The sequence below is a fragment of the Argentina silus genome (genome assembly GCF_951799395.1).
Source record: "Argentina silus genome assembly, contig: scaffold_299, whole genome shotgun sequence".
Taxonomy (NCBI): Eukaryota; Metazoa; Chordata; class Actinopteri; order Argentiniformes; family Argentinidae; genus Argentina; species Argentina silus.
The window spans coordinates 2501-30000 of NW_028153238.1; the positions used below are offsets into that span (position 1 = coordinate 2501).

Below are 27500 nucleotides of genomic sequence, written 5' to 3' on the forward strand. Positions count from 1 at the left end.
ACTATAACTATACTACTATACTACTATTACTACTACTACTACTATACTACTACTACTAATAATAATAATATTAGGGTAATGATAATAATATAATAAGGGAAACTGCAGGAAAAGGCTATTTCATGTGTTAGAGAAATGCAAAATGCTACAGCCTCACCCTCCCTCCCTCCCTCTCTCCCTCCCTCCCTCTCTCCCTCCCTCCTTCTTCACCCCCTATAAAGTAGACACCCGTGATGCTTCTTTCAGACATACTGATTATGACCATCCCCAAAACACCCGACACAAAACAAACGAGTCCCTTCATATTCTGCTGCTCTTCCCAGAAGAGGGACGTCAGGGCCACACATGGGGCGCTTGGATTCATTCATTCCATCTGTGTGAAAAAGCTGCAAGTTGAATTGACTGAAACATGGTTGAGATTGGATAAGATCAATAAGATAATGAGGAGGAGGTCAACTCCTACCAGCCTCTGCAACAGCAGGGTTCACGTCCCACTGCAACAGCAGGGTTCACGTCCCACTGCAACAGCAGGGTTCACGTCCCTCTGGAACAGCAGGGTTCATGTCCCACTGCAACAGCAGGGTTCACATCCCTCTGCAACAGCAGGGTTACATCCCACTGCAACAGCAGGGTTCACGTCCCACTGCAACAGCAGGGTTCACATCCCACTGCAACAGCAGGGTTCACGTCCCACTGCAACAGCAGGGTTCATGTCCCACTGAAACCAGTGGCCGTTCTTGATTATGATCAAGGGATTGGGTTCATGTCATTGATTTGACCTCAATGAACCAGGAGAGGCTGGTGGAGGTAGGAACCGGAGGACGGGCTTGTTGTAATGCATGGAATGGAATGAGGAACGGTATCAAAGTCACAAGCAGCGAGGGAGAGTGGAGGCAGTGAGGGAGGTCAAGGGCTGGAATTTTAGTTCCAATCCAATTTTTGTTTAGTTTTCTTTGAGAAAAGCTGTAGAGATTAGTGACAGTAGCCTCCAACACTGCTGCATGGCAGGAACACGGTTAACTACTGGAAACACTCGTAGGATTTACATTTAGTGAAACTACCACCAAGCTACTGCAACATGCATAAACTGGTAGTTGAGCTCCATGTTTTGAACAGTTGGACATCTCCATCACTAACTAACTAGCTGACTTCATAAACAACTCCGGGGTGAACATGAAACATGACGGTGTGGAGGGGAGGAGATACTTCAGGCCCGATATCCTTTAGATTTCTGTGTGCTGGTAAAGTGATAAAATCGTAATAAAAAAACCCATCACAACGAAGCTGTCTGGAGACAAACAAACCAAATGTATCTTGGAAGCTCCATAGGAGACGAGTAAATAATGTTTTGATTGTGATCAAATATTTGGATGTGATATTCGCGACATGTGTACTGGTACAAGTGTGGCTAATATAGCTGAAAAACATTGAAAATAAATCTTCTCACCTGCACAGTTTTATACACACTCTCCGGTTCTGGGATGATGAAAACGAAATAATGAACACTCGTCAATTTTATTCCGGTGGGATCAAGTTTGACAGCCAAATATCTGCATGATCGTGTCAGTGTTACAGTTTTTTGGAGTGTCTCCAATAACGATCCACTTTAACAGTCATCTAACATAACGGTATTATTATTTTGGGGGATCTCAATGTAAGGATAACATGCCTTGTGTCTAGAGAGATGCCTGGGAAAAGATGCTCCTGCTCCTGCTGACAACAGCGGACTTTCCATAATCCCTGATCGCCTTCAGCGGAGTTTCCTCCCAGGAAACAGATAATGACTATTTCTAATTGGAACCCGGAGAGGACGTCACTTCGTGGAAAGCGGAGAGGGTGAAGAATGAGACAGAATGAGAAGAGGTCTGTCAGGCCCAGACCGCGTCACGCCATGTGATGCTGATTTATTTGACGTGCTTCTGAGTTGAGGGTATATCAGGACTGATCAGGACTTTAACAAGTCAAGATGACAGCCGGCCTGGTCGCACACAGACGTCCCCACCTCCAGACCCGTCTCTCTCATTCGGGTAGGTAACACAGGTTTGAAACAGAACATTATCTCATGCTGTGTTGTGCTGCTTTGGGTACATCTTGTGTTTGCGAGTGAGATTGTAAAAAACGAGTTTCTTTGTGTGAGATCTTCCCCCCTCATACTGTGGTCGCCCTCCCCCTGGACACTGAAAGATGGGATTTGCATGTGACTGCAGTTATAATGTGACATAGGGAATCACATGTGAGGTAGTGACAGAAATCAGTTCATCTCATTTTAACAGGTACCATAAACCAAGCTAACTTTCAGAACGTGCACCATTAGAAGATGTTATACATGCAAGATATTCAAACATGAAGGTGAGATAAATATGGATAGTCCAGCAATTTAACAGTCATCTGAGTCTACTATTCTGTGATCATTCGGTCCACATTGTTGGTGGGTTGATACTGGACATGAAGAGTTTCTAGATCAAGTCCACGTCTGGGATAAAGGAGCGTGAAGAGGTGATGAAGAGTTTCTAGATCAAGTCCATGTCTGGGATAAAGGAGCGCAGATCTGACAACACGCAGAAAGTGGAATAAATCCACATCCGCCGTCGCGTCGTTGACAGGTCTGTCCGTCGCGCCTCTGATGACGTCAGCTGTCTGCTGCAGGTCTGGACGGTAGAAGAGAAACAGCTGATTTTTAGATGATCAACTATCAAAAGAAGAGAAACAGCTGATTATTCTATTCTATAAAGAGACTCTCAGCAACATGGAGGAAACCGCTGGATTCTCCAACATGGCGACCGCTTCTACAGGTGCAGCTGCTCTCATGCTAATGCTAATGCTAATGCTAGGATGGCTGTGGAGCCAGGAGGAGGTCGACTGTCCCTGTGTTGTCTTACCAATGTGAAAATAACATGTTGATTGTGTGGATAATTAAAAGTTCATTGTCTAGATAATTATCGAAGAAAGATGAGAAAAGTTATGTCGCAGTGTTTACCATGGAAGGGTGGCCACAATTCGGGCCACTGAATCAGTTGAGGCCAGATAAAAAGTGTCCCTCCTTGTGTGAATTGGTGACAGGAACGTGTTGATGTTGATGTTGTTGTTGTTGATGTTGTTGATGATGATGTTGTTGTTGATGTTGTTGTTGTTGTTGTTGTTGTTGTTGATGTTGTTGATGTTGTTGTTGTTGATGTTGTTGTTGTTGTTGTTGTTGTTGTTGTTGTTGTTGTTGTTGTTGCTGGACTCATTACCAGTCTGGCTGGTTAAAGCTGAGGAGGGCCGGGGTCTGGCCGGAGGAGGGCCGGGGTCTGGCCGGACCTGGTCCTGCTGATGAGGCGTTTGGTTCTCGGGAACTCGTAGGTCCCGGCTGGTGAAGTCGGGACAACTCTTCAATCCAATAGATTACGTTTCCGAACTCCAAACATAGACTACGTTATACATACCTGTCTGATTGCTAACAATGTATGATGTGAAAAGTGTACAGTCTAAGTCAGCGTCTGAAGGTGAAAGGTCATAGTGGACACACAACTCCTAAACTCTGCCCCCCCCCCCCCAGGTCCCCTCCCTGCCTCCAGACATGCAGTTTAAGGATGAGATCCAGATGAAGGAATACGTCAAGATGATGACTGACATGATTGTGCTGTGTGCCACTCTGGCCATCTCCCTCTTCCTCTGGATCTTCTCCATCACAGCTAGTACATTCTATGGTAAGACACACACACACACACACACACACACACACACACACACACACACACACACACACACACCATCCATCGATCCATCACTGTAATAAGCTGTGTGTGTGTGTGTGTCTCTCCCAGTCTGTGGAACTCAGTTCTTCCTTGCTTTTCAGGCACATTACAGCCGGTGTCGCCATGGCGATGGTTCTTCTCCATCCTGGTTCCTCTCTGCCTCGTCATCCGAGCCCTGAGGAGGCGGAGCCTAGACCGCAGCGGCGCCCTGGGAGGTACGACGCCCACGCTTGGCATATCCTCTCTTCCTCTCATCCCCTTCCCTCTATTCCTCTCATCCTCTTCCCTCCCTCCTTCCCTCCTTCCTTCCTTCTCTGAAGGCGTTGGAGGAGAGGGTCCCTCCCCTCGGACCTTCTCCTCCAATGGGCTTTGAGAAGGAGGCGGCGGGAGGAGTGGATGAGAGGGGATGAGAGGAGAGGAGTGGATGAGAGAGGAGGAGAGGAGACTTGTGAGATTCACCCGTCCTCCGTGTGACTGTCAGTCCAGAGTTGTGTTGATGTATATTTCGTGACGATAGAGTAACTATCTCTGATCGCACAGCGACATCGTTGTTAACATCAGAGGCAGAGCTCCTGTGACCCTGGGCAGAGCTCCTGTGACCCTGGGCAGAGCTCCTGTGACCCTGGGCAGCGGCCTCCTGTGGTCCTGGGCAGAGCTCCTGTGGTCCTTGTTTGTTGGGATCACTTTGATCTTCCATTTTGGAAAACAAAAATGAACTCCTGGCAACTGGTGTGATCTGGCTGGTGGTAAACCAACACATGGAATGTCCACTGTCGTTCAGAGCCTTGTGGTGGTGAATGGATTTACATACACACGCAAACTTTGTTGTTGTTTTGGTTTTATTTACAATGATTTGATTCGTTATGAGTTTATGTTGTTTTTTCCCCTTGACAAGCGTGTGAGACACACACACACACACACACACACACACACACACACACACACACACACAGCCTTTAAGAGCCTTGTGTTGGTGAATGGATTCATCACGTCTCTCTGCCAGGCTGCTCTCCAGTCACACACATGACATGAACGTCGCTGGTCGGTTTCATCCTGACCTTGTTTTAACGTTGTTTTAACGTTGTCTCAGCGTTGCTGGTAGGTTTCATCCTGACCTTGTTTTAACGTTGTTTTAACGTTGTCTCAGCGTTGCTGGTAGGTTTCATCCTGACCTTGTTTTAACGTTGTTTTAACGTTGTCTCAGCGTTGCTGGTAGGTTTCATCCTGACCTTGTTTTAACGTTGTCTCAGCGTTGCTGGTAGGTTTCATCCTGACCTTGTTTTAACGTTGTCTCAGCGTTGCTGGTAGGTTTCATCCTGACCTTGTTTTAACGTTGTCTCAGCGTTGCTGGTAGGTTTCATCCTGACCATGGCCAACCTCAGCTTCTTCTCGTCTCTGCTGGCGTTCTTCGTGTCCTCCACCAGGCTGACCCGCTGGGGGGCGGCGGCCAAGAAGAAGATCGACTCTGAGTACAAAGAAGGTAAACTCTGACACAATCAGAATCTAACAGCCCTAACTCTAGCCCTCGCCCTAACCCTAACCCTAGCTCTGTAATCCTATAACCATATAACCCTAGCCCTAACCAGAATCTAACAACTCTAACTCTAGACCTAGTGCTATCTCTAGCCCTAACTTTAGTCCTATAACCCTAACTCTAACTAACTCTAACCCTAGCTCTAACTGTCTGTCTGTCTGTCTGTCTGTCTGTCTGTCTGTCTGTGTCTGTGTCTGTGTCTGTGTCTGTGTGTGCATGCGTGCGTGCGTGTCTGTGTGTGTCCTCTCTCCCAGGCGGTCAGAGGAACTGGGTGCAGGTGTTCTGTAATGGGGGGGTCCCCACAGAGCTGGCCCTGCTGTACATGATTGAGGTGGGCCCTGGGGAGATGCCCGTGGACTTTGGGAAGCACTACTCTGCCTCCTGGATGTGCCTGGCCCTGCTGGGGGCGCTGGCCTGCAGCACGGGGGACACCTGGGCCTCCGAGGTGGGCCCCGTCCTCAGCCACTCCCTGCCCCGGCTCCTCACCAGCTGGAAGGAGGTTCCCGCAGGTAGGAGAGAGTTGCCAGGTTCCCGCAGGTAGGAGAGAGTTGCCAGGTTCCCGCAGGTAGGAGAGAGTTGCCAGGTTCCCGCAGGTAGGAGAGAGCTGCCAGGTGGGAACCTGACTGGCCTAGTTGTTATGCCATGATTTAGGCCTGGATGGGCTGGAAAGTGTCAATGAAATGGCAACACTGAGGTAGGCCAGTCAGGTTGTTAATCTGTAACATGTTTTATCAGTCTTATAACAGGTAGTTCTGAACTAACAGCTGCTCACCAGAGCTGGGTTCAAATAGTATTTGAAATACTTAGCTGTGCTTGACTGGGTTTGCCCCAGAGGATCCAACCTCGCCCACCTGGCACCTCAGGCAGGCTCAGGCAAACGGCCAAAGTATTTTGAAGTATTGTAAATGTGTGTGTGCTCAAGGTTGAGTAACAGGATCTGGGTGGTGCTGTGTGTAATCTACCAGGGTTTAGCTCTCAGCCCGGCTAGCTCAGTCGGTAGAGCATGAGACTCTTAATCTCAGGGTCGTGGGTTCGAGCCCCACGTTGGGCGCTGGTGTTTTGGCCAGGGAGTCTCCTCCTAACTGACCAGAGAGAGAGAGAGAGAGAGGGAAGGTAGTCTCTGTTCTGATTATGTCTGTCCCAGATATATACCATAACAAATATATATAATATATACCATAACAAAACCTATCTTTTTTAAACTTGCTTTTCACCTTTAACTATTTTTATTATGGGAGATCTAGTCGGGCAGAGCCAGGTTCTTCAGGGGGCGCCTCTGCAGCAGTCAGCCCGGCTAGCTCAGTCGGTAGAGCATGAGACTCTTAATCTCAGGGTCGTGGGTTCGAGCCCCACGTTGGGCGTTGGTGTTTTGATTGATCAGCTAGATCAGCACACCGTCAGGAAACAGTGGAAGTCCTGTGCCTGTCAGGAGTTTAGAATACTCTCCCTCCTCCATCAGAAATACAACTAAAGAGTTTCTGAGTGTAAAGAGTGTTAACGGTGTCTGTGTGTCCTCTCTCCACAGGTACGAACGGAGGCGTTACCCCCGTGGGTCTGGTGGCGAGCGTCCTGGGCGGGATGACGGTGGGCATGGCTTACTTCCTGTCTCAGCTCCTATTGGTCAACGACCTGCACCTGGCCCTGCCCCAGTGGCCAATCGTGGTGTACGGAGCCATGGCCGGCCTCCTGGGCTCTCTGCTGGACTCCTTCCTGGGAGAACACATGCAGTACTCTGGTAAGACGCTACCGCTAACAGAATCGTAGCTGTTTCAGTTTACAAGACCATTCTGAACTCTCTCCCCCTGTCTGCCCTCTGCCCCCCCTCCCCCTGTCTGTCCCCTCCCCCTGTCTGTCCTCTCCCCCTGTCTGTCCTCTCCCCCTGTCTGTCCTCTCCCCCTGTCTGCCCTCTGCCCCCCCTCCCCCTGTCTGTCCCCTCCCCCTGTCTGTCCCCTCCCCCTGTCTGTCCTCTCCCCCTGTCTGTCCTCTCCCCCTGTCTGCCCTCTGCCCCCCCTCCCCCTGTCTGTCCCCTCCCCCTGTCTGTCCTCTCCCCCTGTCTGTCCTCTCCCCCTGTCTGTCCTCTCCCCCTGTCTGCCTTCTCCCCCTGTCTGTCCTCTACCCCTGCCTGTCCCCTCCCCCTGCCTGTCCCCTCCCCCTGCCCTCTCCCCCTGCCTGTCCTCTCCCCCTGCCTGTCCTCTCCCCCTGCCTGCCCTCTCCCCCCTGCCTCCCCTCTCCCTCTCCCCCTCCCCTCTCCCCCTGCCCAGGATATGATGAGATCACTGGGAAGGTTGTGAGCTACGAGTCCCTGACCACCAGGAGGATCTGTGGGAAGCCCATCCTGGACAACAACGGTGTCAACCTCTTCTCCTCCGTCATCATCGCCCTGGTCCTCCCGGGCGTGGCCTGGGGCTTCTGGCCCCACTGAGGGGGCTGGCGACGCCCACTACGGCCCCCTGTCCCCTGGCTTAACCCACTAACCCTCGGGCCGGGACTGGCTCTGGTCCCGTTGGTGTTTGACCCGACATCAGTTCTCAAGCGCTGGCGGGAACCCACCAACTGCCAAAGCATTCCGGAACTCTCACCACCCAGAGGGCAGAGCGTTCTATGTGGTGTCTACCTAGCAACAACACTTTGATTGGCTACAAAATGAAGCACCGTAATTGATGCATTTTTGCTGAATAAAGTCACCCTTAGCACTCTGGAATGTTGATGGTTTGGGTTACTTTATTCACCCTCAGCACTAAATGAGTTAAGGCACATCTGAATGTGGTTGTAGTCCAGATTAGAAGTAAACACTTGTATAATGTAGTACTATTCTTACCCCTTTCAGACTACAGAGCCGAACCGAGCTGGGCTGTACTGAGCTCTACTGGGCTGTACTGGGCTGTACTGGGCTGTACTGAGCTATACTGAGCTGTACTGGGCTGTACTGGGCTGTACTGAGCTCTACTGGGCTCTACTGGGCTCTACTGGGCTGGAAAGGAAAATATAAGGACATAGGAAATCTGGGCGCCAGCGCGGTACGGTTTGGGTCGGCCCTGTCGTGTGTAAAGGCCTTTTAGCCGGGTCAGATTACAGGCCTGGTTCGTGTCTCTACTGCGGGCCGAGCTCCTCTCTCCCTCCTGAACTGCATCATGTTTCTGTTGGTTCTTCATTGTTGTTTTGGTTTATTTACAATGATTTGATTCGTTCGAGTTTATGTTGTTTTTCCCCTTGACAAGCGTGTGACACACACACACACACACACACACACACACACACACACACACACCATGCTAGTTGTTTTTTGTTTTTGTGAATCTTCAAGATCAGCCTATCAGTGCTGTTCCTTCTCTGTGTCAGCTCTGGGACAACAAAACGCTTTTCGGAGCGTTTCCCCTCAGACCTGTTGGACGACGCTGTGGTTTGTCGTTCCTATTGGACGAGCCCTGGCTGCTCTGTGATCAGTGTTTGGAACTGAAGCCAACATTGATGATGTCACAACAACATGCAGTATTATAATAAACACAGTGGCTTTTTGTCTCAATGTTCAGCGTTTCATTGGCTGGCCTGGCTGTCTTTCCTCCTTCAGGACTGGGGTCAGGGTTCATAGGTCGCATTCCGCCAGCAGGGTCAGCCAGCCAGTCACATTAGTCTGAAGCGGCTTCCTCCCCTCAGCTCCTACGTTTGACATTTTTTACATATAGTCTGGAGGAGGGGCAGGGTCATGGAGGAGGGGCGGGGTCCCTGAGGCAGTCAGCCCGGCTAGCTCAGTCGGTAGAGCATGAGACTCTTAATCTCAGGGTCGTGGGTTCGAGCCCCACGTTGGGCGCTGGTGTTTTGTCCAGATAGCAGCAGAGAGAGAGTTCATACACATCAGGCTGTTTCTGCCTCTCAAACATACCACTACAGTGTGACTGACACAAGTCATCCAAGAGACCCTGTATGAAATAAGAGTACAAGTAATGTGGATGAATGTAAATTGAGTGTGTTATGTCCTTAAACACCTCCTCTCTAATCATTCAGCAGAATAGATGATAGGAATCTTGTTCCAATGCGTTTTCCACATTGTTTATAGAAATCACTGATAGCTGCTTTAAGTTACAGCAGCTAGACAGAAGCATAGAGAAATGCAGCAGTTTTCTACACAGACCAGATGACTGAGGTTACTGGCTGTGTTCTGGTTCAGATATTCGTCATTATCGTGTCTATGGAGTTTATTTTTGAAAAAGGTTGAACCGGGTCAGGTGAGTGACGGTTACCGGGGGAACGGGTTGATGTGGGCGTGTCAGAAACGTGCCCGTGGAGGCGGGGTTTGTTATGGTTGCGTCGTAGCAACTACCAATGAAACGGCCGTGTTTGAAATACGTCACCAAGCGCCACCGTATTTGAGGGTATTTGAGATCCGACGACCGGAGCGACTCTGACCCCAAAACCCCGGACCACCGACGCAACACCACCAGAAACCAGGTCGGGATTCATCTGCTTGCTTGTCAATGGATACAATGATTTATTAGATTTAAATCTAAAGGCTGCCGAATCGATGATTGATGAGAATAACATTATAATAACATCGTATCTGGGGGTCAAGGTTAAAACAAGGTGTCGATAGTAGTGCAGCCGGACAGCCTCCAGGCTGGACTGACAGGCTGTCGGACTCATTACTTTAATTTCGTTGCAGAAAAAATGAACAGTGGAAATCTGCTGCAGACGATGACATCTCCTCCCAAGCAACAGCCGCCGACACCAAGCCTGGCGAAAAGGAAGGAGGTTCAACAGAGGTACGTGTCTGTATGTTGATATTATATAATATTGGTAGATACAAGGACAAAAAAACCACTTTAATAATGCAGGCACCATATTTTAGGTGAGGCTTTCTGACAAGGATTATGGAGCATTTTAAATGAACTCCCCTCGGCTTCATGTTTGCTGTACTTTATAGTCTGTTGCTGCTGTTGTCATTTAGAAAAGTACCACTAAAAGTTGCGATTGAACCACTTCTGGCAGCGATTCACTACCAGACTTAGAACCGTGGTCGTCGCTGCTTTAGTGACTGTCTGTTCTGTGTCGCTGCGCCCCCCGGTGGTGAAGGTGTGAAATACGGAGTCCCACAGACAGCATCATGTCCCCCTGCACCAGACAGCTCCTGAAGAAAGCTGCCAAGGACTTGTGAGTTTGATACCAGATGAAATGTTCCTCTCAGTCAGTTCTCTAACGAAAAGCATGTGTGTATGTTGTATTTATTTTCCAAAACATTTATTTTGTCCACACTTTGGGAGGAGGTCTATGATTGGAACAATGTTGGACCATTTTACTCATGGCATGCAGAATATTTGTGTATTAATATTGGAAGGACAGGCTCATTGTAATGCATGGAATGGGAATGGACACCATTCCCCATTCAGTTCCATGCATTAGTGTGGTCCTCTGTGGCTCAGTTGGTAGAGCATGGTGCTAACAACGCTTAGCTTGTGGGTTTGATTCCTGCTGGGACCATCTATACTGAAGTGAATGAATTCACTGCAATGTAAGTCGCTTTGGATAAAGGCGTCAGCTGAATGGCATGTATTATGAGGCCGTCCTCTGATTTCTACCTCCACCAGCCTCCCCTGGTATAAATGTTCCATGTTCTGTAACTACAACAAACAGTGTAAACATAGTTTAACTCAAAATGTTATTTCCTTTGTTACAGACAAACATCTCCCTCCGTCTCCAGGTAGAAGAAGAGAATACCCCTCATGAATGAATAAACACCTTTGGAAGAGTTGGTTCTCTGAGGTGGTTCATGTTGGCTAGCCGCCTGCTGCTACGCTAGTCAGCCATTAACACTGTTCTGTTATGATGTCAGATCTCTCTTTCAGCGTTTCATTTCTTTACCGAACTGCTAAATCTGATCAACGGATTGTCGTGTTTACACATGTCAGGGCTTGTGCAATGTGGCGGGACGCCCATTTGGAGTGAAAGCCTGCTAGGCGTAACGCTTCCTGTCACCTGAAGGGTTTTTACTGGGGTTGACTTCCCAGGAGTGCTGTTTGGACAAACGCTGATCCACTGACAGTCAAAGAATCACAATAAGAGGGATTCATCTTGATGGTAATCACACTGTTGGTTTTCTGTATAAGCTATTGTTGAGGGAAGCCATCTTATGATGGTGTTACAGGTGAGGGGAGGTGGTATGATGGTGGTATGATGAACAGAGCTATTGGAGTATTTGTACACAGCTTTAAGTGGGGATGTTTCTGGCTGTTAATCTATTATTTAAGCACATGTATGACCTTTGCACATGTTAACAACATGCTTAGACCGCTTCATACCATGAGGTCCTTTGGCCAATGTCGACTGTTGTTTTTAAAGAATGTAAAACTAAAAAAAAAACTTGTATGATGAATCTTTGGCACACTGTTTCAGTAAAGGTGTTGTTTCTGTTGAATGATTGTGTGAGTCATTTTTGAAAGCTATAGATCGTCCCTAATGAGGATTATTTCCCAGTGGTCTGTTGCAAATGTGGTAGGTTGAAGTCTTTACAGTTGAAGTCTTTTTACAGGCTCAGGGTGCAGAGGAGACTCTGCTCAGTGAAAGTTCATTCTGGAGAGAACTGGTGGTTAAAGTTGTCCACAGTGGGTCACTTTCAAAACAAAACAAAACAAGAGTCTCAATGTCTTCGAAGTCGAGCCGAGCATTCACAGGCCGGGACATGTTTTCCCTCAGAGTCACGCACCCAAGATGGCAATTATTTTGAAGAAAAGCAAAGAAGCAAAAATATCTGAAATCAATGAATAAAATATCACTGCCATATGGCACATGGAGAGGAAAATATGCCTCATGATTTATGTTACTTGCACTAATTATGTTCACTGTTAAACCTAAGACAGGCTATTTAACAGTAGGACTCGTGATATTCAGGTAGAAATGAGTGAAGGGGGAGGAAGACGAGGTGTTGCTCCAAACCAAGAAAGAATCTGAATCTGAATTCTTTTATTTGGTAGTATATTTGCACATACAGGAAATTGACTTGGTGAGGTTGGTGCATGGGACATAAAAAACAATAGCAAATATTGACAAGAAATTTACAAAATAGCAAAATATTAACAAAATGGCAATAAAAAGAAAGATGTTCTTCCTGAACATATAACTCACCAAATGACAACAACACTGCCAACGACCATACATACATTCTGATTTGATGTGATATATATATATATAAAGCGGTATTTATTCATGTATGCATTTATGTATTTATGTATGTATTTAGATGTCGTTGATGGATTTGTGAGTGTGAGAGGCCCTGACGACTGGCCGGTCCATCATATGACCCGAGGCTGACGTAGAGGAACGGGAGGCGCCATTAGAGGCTGGAGAGGCTGGCGGAGGCTGTCGACTGAGACTGAGACTGAGAGAGGCTCCGGCTCGGATCTGTCCGCTTCATCTGGCCTTACGCTCAACGGAGGGAATCTGGGACACAATATCTCTGCCTCTTGATTGACTTGATCGGAGACGTCTCTGTGTCTGATGTGACGGGCGGTGACGGTGACGGTAGACGGTAGACGGTAGACGGTAGACGGTAGACGGCAGCGGGTTTCTGTGATATTCCTGATCAGACAGGCAGGCGGGGTTGGACCATGGCGGCCGGCGGAGCGGCGGGCGGCGGCGGCGGCGGCAGGACCTACTCCTTCAAGGTGGTGCTGCTGGGGGAGGGCTGCGTCGGGAAGACGTCGCTCGTACTGCGCTATTGTGAAAATAAATTCAACGACAAACACATCACCACTCTCCAGGTACGTGGGTGTCTTCTCGTCCCGTGTCCGGGCCGTAACGTTAAACGTGTTGTTGTAGAATTGACTATGCTAAGCTAGGCTAGGCTAGGCTAGCTAGCGCTGCTGTCACTGTCGACGGGTCCGACTAATCTCTGGAGCGAAAATATTCCATGGAGCGTATCGTGTTACGATTTATAACGTCTTATCAGGTGGTTAAATGTGTTTTTTTTATACGTGAATTGTAACTGATTGGAAGCCCCCTTTCGAGAATAAATCACATTTTATATTTTATATTTTATTTTACTTATTATACTTTATTCTGCTAATGGACACCCTTCCATAACCGGAGCGTTCAATTGCATTCCAGCATTTAGGCGGACCCGCTGTCACTGTCAACAAGCCGTGTCGTGTTGAAATCGTTTTGTGTTTCTGCTGTGTCGCATTACGAGTTTCTACAGCTACTTTTGACCTCGTAATCATGTCACTGCAACCCGTTCACTGTTGTAATTTAACAGGGTTTTTAGGATTAATTTAGCTAGCCTTCCATTTTCTCTGAACGTGATCCAGATCTGTTTCTACCCGGAAGCTGTGGCGCAATAACAACATGAACGTTCTTCAACATTATAACCGTTTTGTTCTTTCAAAGTCAATGTTAAGAGTTGAATTCACCATTATATACCAGGCAGGAGGCAAACACTCACAACAACGACCACAATTTTAACAATTACCACCAACAACCGCTCCGCACCCACCCACCCAGCCACTGCTCATGTTGGCACCGTGACTGACGGGCCTGGCACAGCGGAGGACCAGCCAGCTCATGTTGGCACCGTGACTGACGGGCCTGGCACAGCGGAGGACCAGGATATGCCAACAATGACCCAGCATTTAGGACCAGCTACCCAGAGCAGGCGAGGTCACGTTTCCTCCACGTCTTATTGAGAAGAGAGGAATCCACACAGTTGGTCAGGACGTCAGTTATCTCGGTTTCTCAAGTGAGGTTGAGTAAGGTGTGTGTGTGTGTGTGTGTGTGTGTGTGTGTGTGTGTGTGTGTGTGTGTGTGTGTGTGCGCGTGCGCGTGCGCAACCATGGCTGGTTCACTACACTGGGCCGATGGATTGATGTCCCACAGTAGTGATGAGTCTCGCTGACTCTCTGGAAAAGTGTTAAACTATCTTTGTTGGACTGGTCCATTCTAGGTTAATAATTAACCACCTTTACTGCTCTCTCTCTCTCCTTTACAGCTCTCTCTCTCTCTCTCTCTCTCTCTCTCTCTCTCTCTGTCTCTCTCTCTCTCTCTGTCTCTTTACTGCTCTCTCTCTTTTACTACTTTACTACTGACGGCTGGGGGCTTTACCCCATCACCTGACCTTGCCTGTGGGAGAGTAGTAGCATGCTCTCCCTCCCTCCCCCATATGAAACCTGCCCCCCCCCCTCTCTCATATGTAACACATTGCCATTTCCTCTCTAAATCACAAGATGGTGTTTATGACCAAAGGCAGTTGTGAGACTGGAGCTGAATGTCCCTGTGGTACTGAATGTCCCTGTGGTGTGGCCTCCTCCCCAAACGCGCGGGGGTTCCCAGCCTCAGCAGGGTCTGATGTCTCCATCGCCACCGCCAGCTGCCGTGCTCGGAACCTCTCCTGCTGAAGGCCCGACTTGACTAATTTCCGCCTAAAAACCAGACCCAAACTAAACTGTTTATAACATTAGAGATATGATGATCAGATGCAAAATCAGGATGCCATTTGACAGGTAACACTTTGAAGTGTTGTGTGGATATGCTCAGATCATAGTTCAGAATAACACACTACACATGACAAGGAGATAAAGTCATCAATAATCAAATTAACAATCAAATGAAAGCAGAATTTTGGCCCGTCTGGCTGAGGTTCTAGGTATGTAGGTCTGCAGTGACAATCACTTATACAGTGATTCTCCATCTAATAGCCTTTGTAGTGGTAGAACACACAGCCTTTACAAGTATTATAGCCCCTGACCTACAAAGCAAGTAATGGTAGCTGGGCAGACACACACAGTCAGTCACAGCTTGGCAGTAACACACACACACAGGTCAGGGCAGGGCAGGGCAGGTCACCTGACAGTCCCACTGTAGGGACTAGCCTAGCCGCTGTAGGGACTAGCCTAGCCGCTGTAGGGACTAGCCTAGCCGCTGTAGGGACTAGCCTAGCCGCTGTAGGGACTAGCCTAGCCGCTGTAGGGACTAGCCTAGCCGCTGTAGGGACTAGCCTAGCCGCTGTAGGGACTAGCCTAGCTACTGTAGGGACTAGCCTAGCCGCTGTAGGGACTAGCCTAGCTACTGTAGCGCTCTGTCAACATGTCTTTCTGTTGAGGTCAAAGACAAAATCTGGCTAACAGGCTACCGTGTTAAATGACCTAGTTAGGATCCGTGTCTCTCCTCCCGCCCCTCCCCCCCGCATGCTGAGGCAGGAGACTATTGTGAAACCACTGCATGCCACCTTTGACTCAGTTGGATGCTCCTTTGATGCTTAAACCCAGAGAGAAAAGGTTAGTGGGTTGTGATTGGACAGAGAGAGAAGGTCCAATCACAACCCACTAACCTTCTCTCTCTGTCCAATCACAACCCACTAACATAAGCCGGTACGGTTGCAGGCTGACCTTGTGTAGATGTCAGAGAGGTAACATTTCACCTCAGACTCCCCACACCTCCAGTTGACCTCTGACCTCTGACCTCTGGAGATCCACCCCCTTTCAAGCACTGCTGAAGATCCTGTGATGCTGTTTGAACCTGCAAATAGATGATGGGAGATATTCCTGTCTGCTCTGCATGGGTGTGGAAGGTGTGTGGAAGGTGTGTGTGTGTGTGTGGGGGGGGGGGGATATGCCACTCCCTGTTAGCACCCCCTCTTCGTTGTTTTAACGTGACAGAAAAGGAAAGGTTCTCTGGCCTCGCTTCCAGCCTGCTTCTGTCTAGGGAAAGGGCCTTGCAGGCTGGTTTCTGTCTGTAGAGTAAGGGCCTTGCAGGCTGGTTTCTGTCTGTAGAGTAAGGGCCTTGCAGGCTGGTTTCTGTCTGTAGAGTAAGGGCCTTGCAGGCTGGTTTCTGTCTGTAGAGTAAGGGCCTTGCAGGCTGGTTTCTGTGTCTAGTGAAAGGCCCTGTTCTCTGGTCTACCTTGCAGGCTGGTTTCTGTGCCTCTGCTGAAACCTGATCCTTTCACAGAGAAGGAAGGAAGGAAGGAAGGAAGCATTTTGGTCTTTCTTTGCCAATAATGAAGAACTGCCAATGTGTTTCATAGTCACCTCAGCTGAAGTGTGTGTGTGTGATGACCCTGCTGTGCTGTTCTTTGGGTGTGTTTGTGTTATTATTGCTCTGAGTGTGAGAGACAGCTGTAATCCAGCTTTCAGCTCCTCTGTTCTCTTGGTGAAGATTATTCGGTTATTCATATGCAAATTAGGCCTCGTTAACTGATGTTCCGTGTGGATGACATCATCGCCTGTGTGGGAGTTACTCTAGAAGCAGGTGTTTAGCAGCAGGCTCACATACACACACACAAATACTCACATACTCACTCACTCACACACACTACCCCCCATGGAAGCACACACACACACACACACACACACACACACACACACACCCACTACCCCCCATGGAAGCACACACACACACACACACACTACCCTCCATGGAAACACACACACACACACACACACACACACACACACACACCCACTACCCCCCATGGATTTCAATGGAGAGGACAGGTGTAGGTAAGCATGTGCTGTTACAGCAGACCAGAGCAGCTCTCTGGGAAGCAGCAGTACACACACACACACACCCACCCACCCAGCCCAGTTCTCTGGGAGGCAGCAGTTAAACAGTCATGCTGAGATGTAGAAACCCCCAGTCTCTCCACACACACCCTGTCACCTGACCCTGGCAGTGGGAGAGGAGTCGCGCGCTCTCTCTCACAGGGAGCACACACAGGACACACACACACTCACACAGGGCACACACACACTCACACAGGACACACACACACTCACACAGGGCACACACACACTCACACAGGACACACACACACTCACACAGGACACACACACACTCACACAGGACACACACACACACACTCACACAGGACACACACACACTCACACAGGGAGCACACGTACACACAGGACAGTCACACAGGGAGCACACACACACACAGGACACACACACACTCACACAGGACACACACACACACACAGGGTGGAAAGGTCTCAGCCATTTGTTGTGGTTTCAGTTGAATAACGGGCCCCATCCTAATCTGTGCTCATGTGAGAATGCTGCTGTTTTTCTCTAAACTAATAACCAGCATGTTTCCCTCAGTGGCATGTTGAGCCTCCTGGATCATTAGAATGTTTCTGTTTGTTTACCATCTCCAGGCACACTGCTGTCAGGGCAGAGGCCTCCTGACTGGGCCTCCTGGCTGACAGTTGAAGGTTTGGAGGCTATTTCAGGATGCATATTAGAGAGGCAATTGTTTTTGAGCCTGTGATCTCCGTAGGTTCGCCACTGCAATCTGATGATATTAAAAAAACCCTCCTTCTTCCTTTCTCCAGCCCTGACTGCCGATGGCCCCGGGTCTCAGGGAGGGTTTTCTCAGGCCCCGGGTCTCAGGGAGGGTTTTCTCAGGCCCTGGGTCTCAGGGAGGGTTTTCTCAGGCCCTGGGTCTCAGGGAGGGTTTTCTCAGGGAGGGTTTTCTCAGGCCCCGGGTCTCAGGGAGGGTTTTCTCAGGCCCCGTGTCTCAGGGAGGGTTTTCTCAGGAGGACTTGTTGTATTGTTGATTCACTTACTGAGATAAATGTCTATGTGACTAAATGACTAAATGTAAATGTAATTATCAAAGAGAGTGTGTACTTGGGTCCCCTCACACACACGGATGGTTTCAGCCAGGATCCCCCCGCCCCGTCCCTCCAGGGGCAGGCTAGGCAGAGCCCTGGCACTACAGAGACTCTTGATTACCCCAGGCAGACAGACTGGGGGCTCCCAGGGGGCAGAGCAGAGCCTTCCACCCACACACACACACACACACACTAACACACACAGGGGAGAAGCAGCCTTCCTGTCAGCCTGTTAGAGGTCTATTTCAGGAACATCCACTGCAGGTGCAGATGAAGTGTCTGAGATAGAGCTGTCTCATCAGAGTGTGTGTGTGTGTGTGTGTGTGTGTGTGTGTGTGTGTTCTAATGCCAGGCTGCTGTGTCTAATGGAGGTAATTTTAGGTGTCAGGTTCCATACAGGCTCTCTGCTGTCTACAAGCTGCTTCTGCTGACAAGCATTAGCATAGCTAGAATAGAGCTTGTCTCGAGGTGATGATGATGCTGATGCTGATGCTGATGCTGGGGGCTGTGGTTACCAAGTCTTCAACCTCACCGTTGTTGTTTGATTTCTAATCTAAACCTTTGGAGCCTAAAGAAGAGGGAACGCCCTCTGTCCCGGCGCCCCTCCCCCCCCCCCGTTCCCCGTGTTCTAGAACCCTGCTGATCCAATGTGACCCGGTAGTCGTGTGACCCAGAAGCGATGGTGCAATGTGTTCACAGCCAATGAGAGCGTGTTTCCGTCTGCTAGTGGAAGGACTGGGACACGTGCTGCAGCCAGCTGCATTCTGGGTACCAGCCCTGAGCGAGGCGGTCCGGCCATGTGCTGCTTTGACCGGGTCACGGCCAGAGGAACGTTTGACCGGGTCACGGCCAGAGGAACGTTCGTCTGCAGAGAGGACCACATTCCTTCCTTCCTTCCTTTTGTTTTCAGACTATAATCTTCTCTCTGTCAATACCTCTGCCTGGGGGACTTTCAGACATTTCATAAATGTAGCAGGGGAGGCTGGCGGAGGTAGAAATCGGAGGCCGGGCTCGTTGTAATGCCTGGAATGAGGAATGGTAAGAAACACGTGTGTTAGACCACACAGGAAGCTGCTGTCGCCTTGGAGACGCTGAGAAGCAGGTCGTTACAAACTGCACTGTGTTCAGCAGCATTGCTCATGTCTCTCCTTCCTCCCTTCCCTCCCTCCTCTCTCTCCTCCCTTCCCTCCCTCCCCTCCCTCCTTCTCTCCCCTCCTCCCTCCCTCCCTCCCTCCCTCCATCTCTTCTCTCCTCTCCTCTCTCTTTCAGGCATCCTTCCTGACTAAGAAGTTGAACATCACAGGGAAGAGGGTCAACCTGGCCATATGGGTGAGTCTGCTGGAAACAGCCCAATCTGGCAACCCGCTCCTGGCAATCACAGACAGGAAACTCCCCAATCTGGCAACCAGCTATGGTCATCCCCCTCTTCGTCTTCTCCCAAAACGATGCCTCTGGCTGCACACACACACACACACACACACACACACACAACCCACACAACCCCAGCCAGCGCTGACGCATCATGGGACAAGCTCACACACACACACACACACACACACACACACACACACATATAATGGAGATGTGTTGTGTTGTTAGAATGAGGCATTGAGTGTTGCTTTGCCTCAGAGTCACAGGGGGAAAGGCTGCTTGGCTGAGTCCTCTCCTCTCTGTTCTGCCTGACTCCCCCCCCACTCCCCGCCCCCCCCCCCCCCCCCCCTCCACAGGACACAGCAGGTCAGGAGAGGTTCCATGCGCTGGGTCCCATCTACTACAGAGACTCCAACGGAGCCATCTTAGTCTATGACATCACAGACGAGGACTCCTTCCAGAAGGTAGGCCCCGCCCCCAGGGACGCCGTCTTCAACTCACCAACTGCCAAAGAGTTCTGGAACTCTCACCGTGTTCTATGTGGTGTTTACCTGGCAACAACACTGTGATTGGCTACAAAATGAAGCATCATCATTTATGTGTTTTTGGTGAATAAAGTCACCCCTGGCATTCTGGAATGTTGACCATTTGGGCGACTTTATTCACCCTCGCCCCTCAATGAGTTAAAGGTCGCTCCTGGAATGACCCCTCAGTGGATTGACCTGTTGTTGACCTGTTGTTGTTGTTGTTGTTGTGTGTTTGTCTGTCTTCCAGGTGAAAAACTGGGTGAAAGAATTAAGGAAAATGTTGGGGAATGAGATCTGTTTATGTATCGTAGGTAAGTCACTGCACCCTCCTCCTCTGTGGTAAAACTGCTCTGTCTGCAGTTGGTGTTGTCTGTCTTAGAGTAACTACCCCCCCCCCCCCCCCCATCCCTCAGCCAGCCCCCCCCCCCCCCCATCCCTGACCCCCCCGCAGAGGACAGAGTGTTGTGTTGAACTCAGACTGACTCAGTCTCTCACCAGAAACAAGATTAAGATCCTAATCTCCCAGATTACCATCATACAACCATACATCATGTTTCAGATTACATTACATATTAGATTAGGTTTTATTCTGAACCTGTCCTTCTGAACCGAGCCTTCTGAACTGGGCCTTCTGAACCTGACCGTCTGAACCTGTCCTAAATCAGACCTTCTGAACCTGTCCTCCTGAACCTGTCCTCCTGAACCGGACCTAAATCAGACCTCCTGAACCTGTCCTTCTGAACCGGACCTAAATCAGACCTCCTGAACCGGGCCTTCTGAACCGGGCCTTCTGAACCGGGCCTTCTGAACCGGGCCTTCTGAACCTGACCGTCTGAACCTGTCCTCCTGAACCTGTCCTTCTGAACCGGGCCTTCTGAACCTGTCCTCCTGAACCTGTCCTCCTCAACCGGGCCTTCTGAACCTGTCCTCCTGAACCGGGCCTTCTGAACCTGTCCTAAATCAGACCTCCTGAACCTGTCCTTCTGAACCGGACCTAAATCAGACCTTCTGAACCTGTCCTCCTGAACCGGTCCTTCTGAACCGGAAGGTAACCCTGCTAGTGGAGGTTCTGAGAGAGGCCCGCTGGAGATCAGTCGCCCCGCCGGGACGGACCGCTCACAAAAACGTTGTCATGGTTACCGGCCGTAATGTAATCTGTGTGTGTCTGTCTTGATGTTTATGGGATGTCTTAACTGGATTACACGCGCTGGAAACGTTCTGCCATCATCTGTCTGTTTGTTTGTTTTCCTGCAACGTGGCGTGTGAGAGTGCTGCTGTGGTCATGTGACGGCCGTGGCCCTGGCCTTCACCAGGGGTCATAGGTCAAAACCAGGGGTCATAGGTCAGAGCAAGGGGTCAGAGATAGATAGGCACTTTATTGATCCCCGAGGGGAAATTAAGGTGTTACAGCAGCTCACATCACAAACAACAACAACAAAATAAAGTGACAATAGAATAATAAAATAAAATAGACATCTGAAACATTCTCTACAGTAAGAACAGTCCAGTATGATTTAACATCCCCCAGCCTGACTCTGATCACCCTGATGGAGCAGCCGGAGGAGGAGTTGGACAGTCTTATTGCGGCAGGCAGAAAAGATCTCCTATAGCGCTCCTTAGTGCAGCGTGGTTGGAATAATCTGTTGCTAAAGGAGCTTCTCTGCTCTGCCACAGTGTCATGTAGGGGATGGGAGGGATTGTCCATGATGGCCAGGAGTTTGGTCCTCATCCTCCTATTGGCCACCTCCTCCACAGTGTCCAGGGTGACACCGAGGACAGAACCAGTTTCCTTGGTAGAACAGAGCCACTCTTGTACAGGACATCTGTGTTCCCAGTCCAGTTTATTGTCCAAGTGCACCCCCAGGTACTTATAGCTCTGGACTACCTCCACGTCCTCTCCCTGGATGGAAACAGGAGACAGGGGGGACCCTGGTCCTCCTAAAGTCCACCATCTCCTTTGTCCTGCTGATGTTGAGTAGCAGGTGGTTCTGCTCACACCACTCAACAAAACTGTCCACCAGTCCTCTGTACTCGGTCTCCTGGCCTCCACTGACCCATCCCACAATAGCAGAATTGTCTGAGAACTTCTGCAGATGGCAAGTATCTGTGTTGTGCCTGAAGTCCGAGGTATAGAGGGTGAAGTGGAAGGGAGCCAGAACTGTCCCCTGGGGGGCGCCAGTGCTGCTCACCACCCAGTCCGAGACACATCCCTGCAGCCGTACAAACTGTGGCCTGTTGGTCCAGGAGACAATGGGGGAGTCCACCTGCATCCTCAGCAGCTTATCTACAGGTATTCAGGGCTGTAGGTGTTAAATGCACTGGAGAAGTCAAAGAACATGACCCTCACCGTGCTGCCAGCCTTCTCTAAACGGGACTGAGCTCTGTGTAGCAGGTAGATGATGGCATCATCCACACCAATGTCTGCCTGGTAGGCAAACTGCAGGGGGTCAAGGATGTCTTCACCAGGGGCCTCATGTGTGCTAGCACCAGAGCCAGGGGTCATAGGTCACAGCCAGGGGTCAAATGGCAGTCTGGGCTGTCAGTCATGTATTGGCCTCACAAGTGGTAAATGTGAAAAGGATGTGATCCCTATCTAATTATTCTGTCTGTCTCTCCCTCCCTCCCTCCCTCAAGGTAACAAAATTGACCTGGAGAAGGAGAGGCACGTATCAGTGGAGGAAGCAGAAGGGTGTGTATGACAACTTCCTGTCTCTCTGCTTCCTCTCCTCCTTCACACCATCCCCCTGAACTACCTTTTAAACATGGTTTTGTTTTTAAACTTTGTTTTATTGTTGTTTTTTTACTGACTGTGCTTTTTGTTTTTAACTTTTATTTCTCAATATTCTTATTGTTTCCGTGGAGTGTCTGAGTGTTCTTCTTCTTCTACCTGAATGATAATACCTCTTCTTCTCTGGTTCTCAGGTATGCAGAGTCAGTGGGGGCGAAACACTATCACACATCAGCCAAGCTGAACAAAGGCATCGAGGAGCTGTTCCTGGACCTGTGTAAACGTAAGCCTGGGGAGCTGGTTTCTAATAGGCTGGGTTCTAATAGGCTGGGTTCTAATAGGCCAGTGTTCCAGAGAGCTGGGTTCTAATAGGCTGGGTTCTAATAGGCCAGTGTTCCAGAGAGCTGGGTTCTAATAGGCTGGGTTCTAATAGGCCAGTGTTCCAGAGAGCTGGGTTCTAATAGGCCGGTGTTCCAGAGAGCTGGGTTCTAATAGATTCCCCCCCTTCCAGGGATGATGGAGACGGCCCAGGCGGAGGAGAGGGTGAAGGGGAACGGTGCCAGCCAGTCTGCCACCTCACGGAGGGGGGTTCAGATCGTAGACGACGAACCCCAGGCTGCCACGGCCGCGGGGGGCTGCTGCTCATCCGGTTAACCCCCCCCCGCACGCTCCAGACCCCCAGACCCCCCCCCCCTCCCGCCCCTACTCTCCCCTACGACCCCCTGGACTGTTGCCCCCCCCTGAAGACTGCCATCCGAGTCATACACTTACTCTCTACACCTTCCCCTCCCTCTCCCTCTCCCTCTGTGGAACCATGCGCTTGCTTCTTCAGTGTTCCCAGTCAGCCCTCCACACACACACACACACACACACACACACACCCACCCCTCCGCCTCTCAGAAGACACACACACACACACACACACACACACACACACACACACACACACACACACCCACCCCTCCGCCTCTCAGAAGACACACACACACACACACACACACACACACACACACACACATACACCCCTCCGCCCCTCTGAAGACACACACACACACACACACACACACACACCTCTCTGCCCCTCAGAAGACACACACACACACACACACACACACCTCTCTGCCCCTCTGGAGAGACATCACACACACCTCTCCGCCCCTCTGAAGACACACACATACACCCCTCTGCCCCTCTGAAGACACACACGCCCCTCTGAAGACACACACACACACACACACACACACCCCTCTGAAGACACACACACACACACATCCCTCTGAAGACACACACACACACACACACACACACACACACACATACTGTAAACATGTATACATGCTCTCATACCCAGATTTGTATGGCCTTTTTTGAGGAGGATTATGTGCATGTTGGTTGATCTCTGTAAGCGCTTCATTTGTTTTACTTTAGAAGAAAAAAATGAAACAAAATCTTTATTATTTAATAACTTATGTACATGTCATATGTAAATCTGGACATGCCCAATCCCTTTGTACTTCCTCAGCTGTCTGGGTCACCTGACTGCCTTCCTGGTCTGTGATTTGTCTATTGATGCAGCGTTTTGCACTGGCCCCTCCCCCTCTATGCTCCTGTTCTACAGTGTTTCTCCTGTTTGCTAAAACAAAACAAAAACATTGTACAAAAAACGTATTGAATATTTTATCTGCTTTTACAAGCTTTGGGAAACAATACGCAGGTGTAGAAAAGTGTACATTAGTCTTGTTAATGACTGTAAAATGAAATAACAATTGTGGGTGAAAGCACACTTTATGGAATTGTAATTTTTTAACTGCTAGTGTCAAGTGTTTTGTAATAGAACAATTATAACAATTTACAACGCATAGGTGTCAAATACATTGTCATTCTTTTAAGAACATGTAACGTTTCATCATGAAACCTCCCTCAGTTTTAATCAGCACATGCTGACCGCTGTCAGGGAGGCTGGGGGAGGTAGAAATTGGAGGATGGGCTGTGGAGGATGGGCAATGAGCCCGTCCTCCGATTTCTACCTCCACCAGCCTCCCCTGATTATTGCACAGTGACCGTCGGCTGCATCGTGCTGACATTAAAAAGGACAAATCTGAAACAGTGAGGTGATATTAATATAATAATAATATAACAAACTCTGTTCAGAGGTAGACAAGCCTCCTTTAACGCAGACTGAGGTCACTATGGCAACACTAGTGAGGAAGATTACGGTCATTTACTCCTGCAGGAAGAGGAGAGGAAGGTGCTAAGTGTGTCTGCCAGGGAGAGAAGAGGAGGAAGAGGAGGAAGAGGAGGAAGGACATGTCATTCATATCCAGTCACAGATACAGAGCCTTGGGAAAGTATTCAGACCCCTTCACTTGTTCCACATTCTGTTGTGTTATAGACTCAATTTAAAATGGATTAAATTAAAAGAATTTGCCATCAATCCACACACAATACCCCAGAATGACAAAGCGAAAACAGGTTTTTAGAAATTTCAGTAAATTTATTAAAAATGAAAAAGAAAAATCTAAAGTACATAAATATTCAGGCTTGCTATGACACTCTTAAAATTAGAAACAAGTGGCCAAAAAGAATCCCTTAATGGAAAATAATCTCTCATATCCATAATTGTGTTTGCAACAATGAATTTTGATACAGCAAAGAAAGTGGCTGGAAATGTGTTAATTTGGTTTTACTACAAAGCATTAAGTTTGGTGCAAATCCAGCACATGTAATGGAGTTTCTGCACCATCTCTCATGTGAAGAACCGTGGTGCTGCATCAAGTTCTGGGTGTGTTTGTCACTAGCAGAGACTGGGGAGTTTACCAGGATCGAGAAAATTATGAAATTTGCTGAGTTGGTAGTGACATCCTAATCTAAACTGTCTAATTGATTCATATGAAAATCAGAGACCCTATAAAAACAAAGATATTAATTCCAAAATTACATGAACTATTATCCTTACATTAAGCTGGACTCAATTAAACGTATTGAGTGATTTGTTGATGATATTTTTGCATTTTAGCTAATTTTAAGAGTGTCATAGCAAAGGGTCTGAATATTTATGTACATGAGGTATTTCTGTATTTCAATTTTAATAAATTTACAGAAATGTCTAAAAGCCTGTTTTCACTTTGTCATTCTGGGGTGTTGTGTGTGGATTGATGGCAAATTCTTTTAATTTAATCCATTTTAAATTGAGTCTATAACACAACAGAATGTGGGAGAAGTGAAGGGGTCTGAATACTTTCCGAAGGCTCTGTATCTGGACGGACGGAAGGAGGGATGGACAGACAGACACAGATGGAGAGACTTCCTGGTTAAATAAATAAGAAGTAAATACCACTCATCTACTGACCATCAAGTGTCTGGCCTGGTCTGGGTTAGGGTTACTCTGGGTCTGGCCTGGTTAGGGTTACTCTGGGTCTGGCCTGGTTAGGGTTACTCTGGGTCTGGTCTGGCCTGGTCTGGGTTAGGGTTACTCTGGGTCTGGCCTGGTTAGGGTTACTCTGGGTCTGGTGCTGGCCTGGTCTGGGTCGGGTCGGGCCTGGCCTGGGTTAGGGTTATGGTTACTCTGGGTCTGCACAGTGCACACACACACATCCACCAACAGTCAGGATTGGATCTAAATGGACAGGATTGTTAGAACACATTTCTATTACAGACAGATGATCTGATCTGTGCTGTCTCTCCAACAAGGCAATGATCTACTGGGAGGAGGAATGAACACACACACGCACACACACACACACACACACACACACACACCGGAGCTCCAGCGACAGACGGCCTTGTAAGGACTGAGGACAGGCTCTGAGGGGGATGCAGAGGCGCTGGGCGCTAGGCTAACTCACCATTCAAATAGGAGCAGACGCTGGTCAACGGTCCATACAGGAATTTGAATAGCCAGGCCTTGGTTAACACACACACACACACACACACACACACACACACACACACACACACACACACAAGCAACCTAGCCTTCGGTTATGATGAAGATAGTTATAAAACCGCTCATATATTCATGAGCTGGTGTCTGAGTCAGTGTAACATTTGTACTATGTACTATATAGTCAATGCTCTATACAGTCAATATTCTATACAGTCAATATTCTATACAGTCTATACAGTCAATATTCTATACAGTCAATACTCTATACAGTCAATATTCTATACAGTCAATATTCTATACAGTCAATACTCTATACAGTCAATATTCTATACAGTCAATACTCTATACAGTCAATATTCTATTCATATTCAGAGCTCTGAAAAATAGAGGAAAGCAATGTGTGGTGGTATTATTGAAATCTGACACAACTGTTCCATGTGCGCCTCATACAACATATACAATATGGATGCTGAGTTCCTCTCACGTACATCAGGTCTGACATGACAGTGGTTTCAGCACGACTGGTCCACTTTCCCCTTCAAACATACATCATATATCCTCTTCTATCTCTCCTTTTCCCCCTCTTCTCTCTCCTCTTCTCTCTCCTCCTTTCTCTCCTCTTCTCTCCCCTCCTCTCTCTCCTCCTCTTCTCTCCTCCTCTCTCTCCTCTTCTCTCTCCTCCTCTCTCCCCTCCTCTCTCTCCTCTTCTCTCTCCTCCTCTCTCTCCTCCTCTCTCTCCTCCTGTCTCCTCCTCAGGGTCCTCTGAGAAGCCTGGTCTCTTCTCCTGGTCTTCAGGTTCACAGCGACCACAGCACAGACCATCCCCAGCAGAACACAGCTCACCAGGGAACACCACACTGCATAGAACATGGAGTCGATGCCAAAGGGGTCTTTCTCCTGATAGATTAGGATGGTCTTGTTTGATGAGTGACACACATATTCAGAACGTACCCTATAATAGACAGCACACCAGTACTGACCACTGTCCTCCAGTGAGAGGTTAGAGAGGACCAGGGTGGTACAGGAGTGAGACACATTGATTCGTCCAATCAAATCTTCAGGAATTTGATAATAACTGTCTGAGTCCAGAATGACACCATCATGCTGAGCAGTCTGTCTGTACC

At 48.8% G+C, this 27500-nt stretch overlaps 2 protein-coding genes and 1 long non-coding RNA gene across 3 annotated transcripts; all 3 read left to right on the top strand.

The window, feature by feature from the left end:
• The first annotated feature begins 2619 nt into the window (after positions 1–2619).
• Positions 2620–8713, top strand: tmem19 (transmembrane protein 19). The gene is made up of 7 exons (XM_083697597.1): positions 2620–2792; positions 3539–3689; positions 3839–3952; positions 5080–5217; positions 5526–5780; positions 6797–7006; positions 7533–8713. Exons 2-7 carry the CDS (start codon positions 3560–3562, stop codon positions 7691–7693), a joined length of 1008 nt encoding a protein of 335 aa, XP_083553723.1. The 5' UTR covers positions 2620–2792; positions 3539–3559; the 3' UTR covers positions 7694–8713.
• Positions 8714–9649: 936 nt separating this feature from the next.
• On the top strand, positions 9650–11671 carry LOC310824341. The gene is made up of 4 exons (XR_014555026.1): positions 9650–9717; positions 9929–10028; positions 10339–10416; positions 10940–11671. It is a non-coding gene; the product is annotated as an uncharacterized lncRNA (long non-coding RNA).
• A 932-nt stretch (positions 11672–12603) lies between these two features.
• rab21 (RAB21, member RAS oncogene family) lies at positions 12604–24347 on the top strand. Its single transcript, XM_083697598.1, has 7 exons — positions 12604–13019; positions 19134–19193; positions 19592–19699; positions 20010–20073; positions 22397–22451; positions 22685–22773; positions 23002–24347. Exons 1-7 carry the CDS (start codon positions 12867–12869, stop codon positions 23142–23144), a joined length of 672 nt encoding a protein of 223 aa, XP_083553724.1. The 5' UTR covers positions 12604–12866; the 3' UTR covers positions 23145–24347.
• The last annotated feature ends 3153 nt before the right edge of the window (positions 24348–27500 follow it).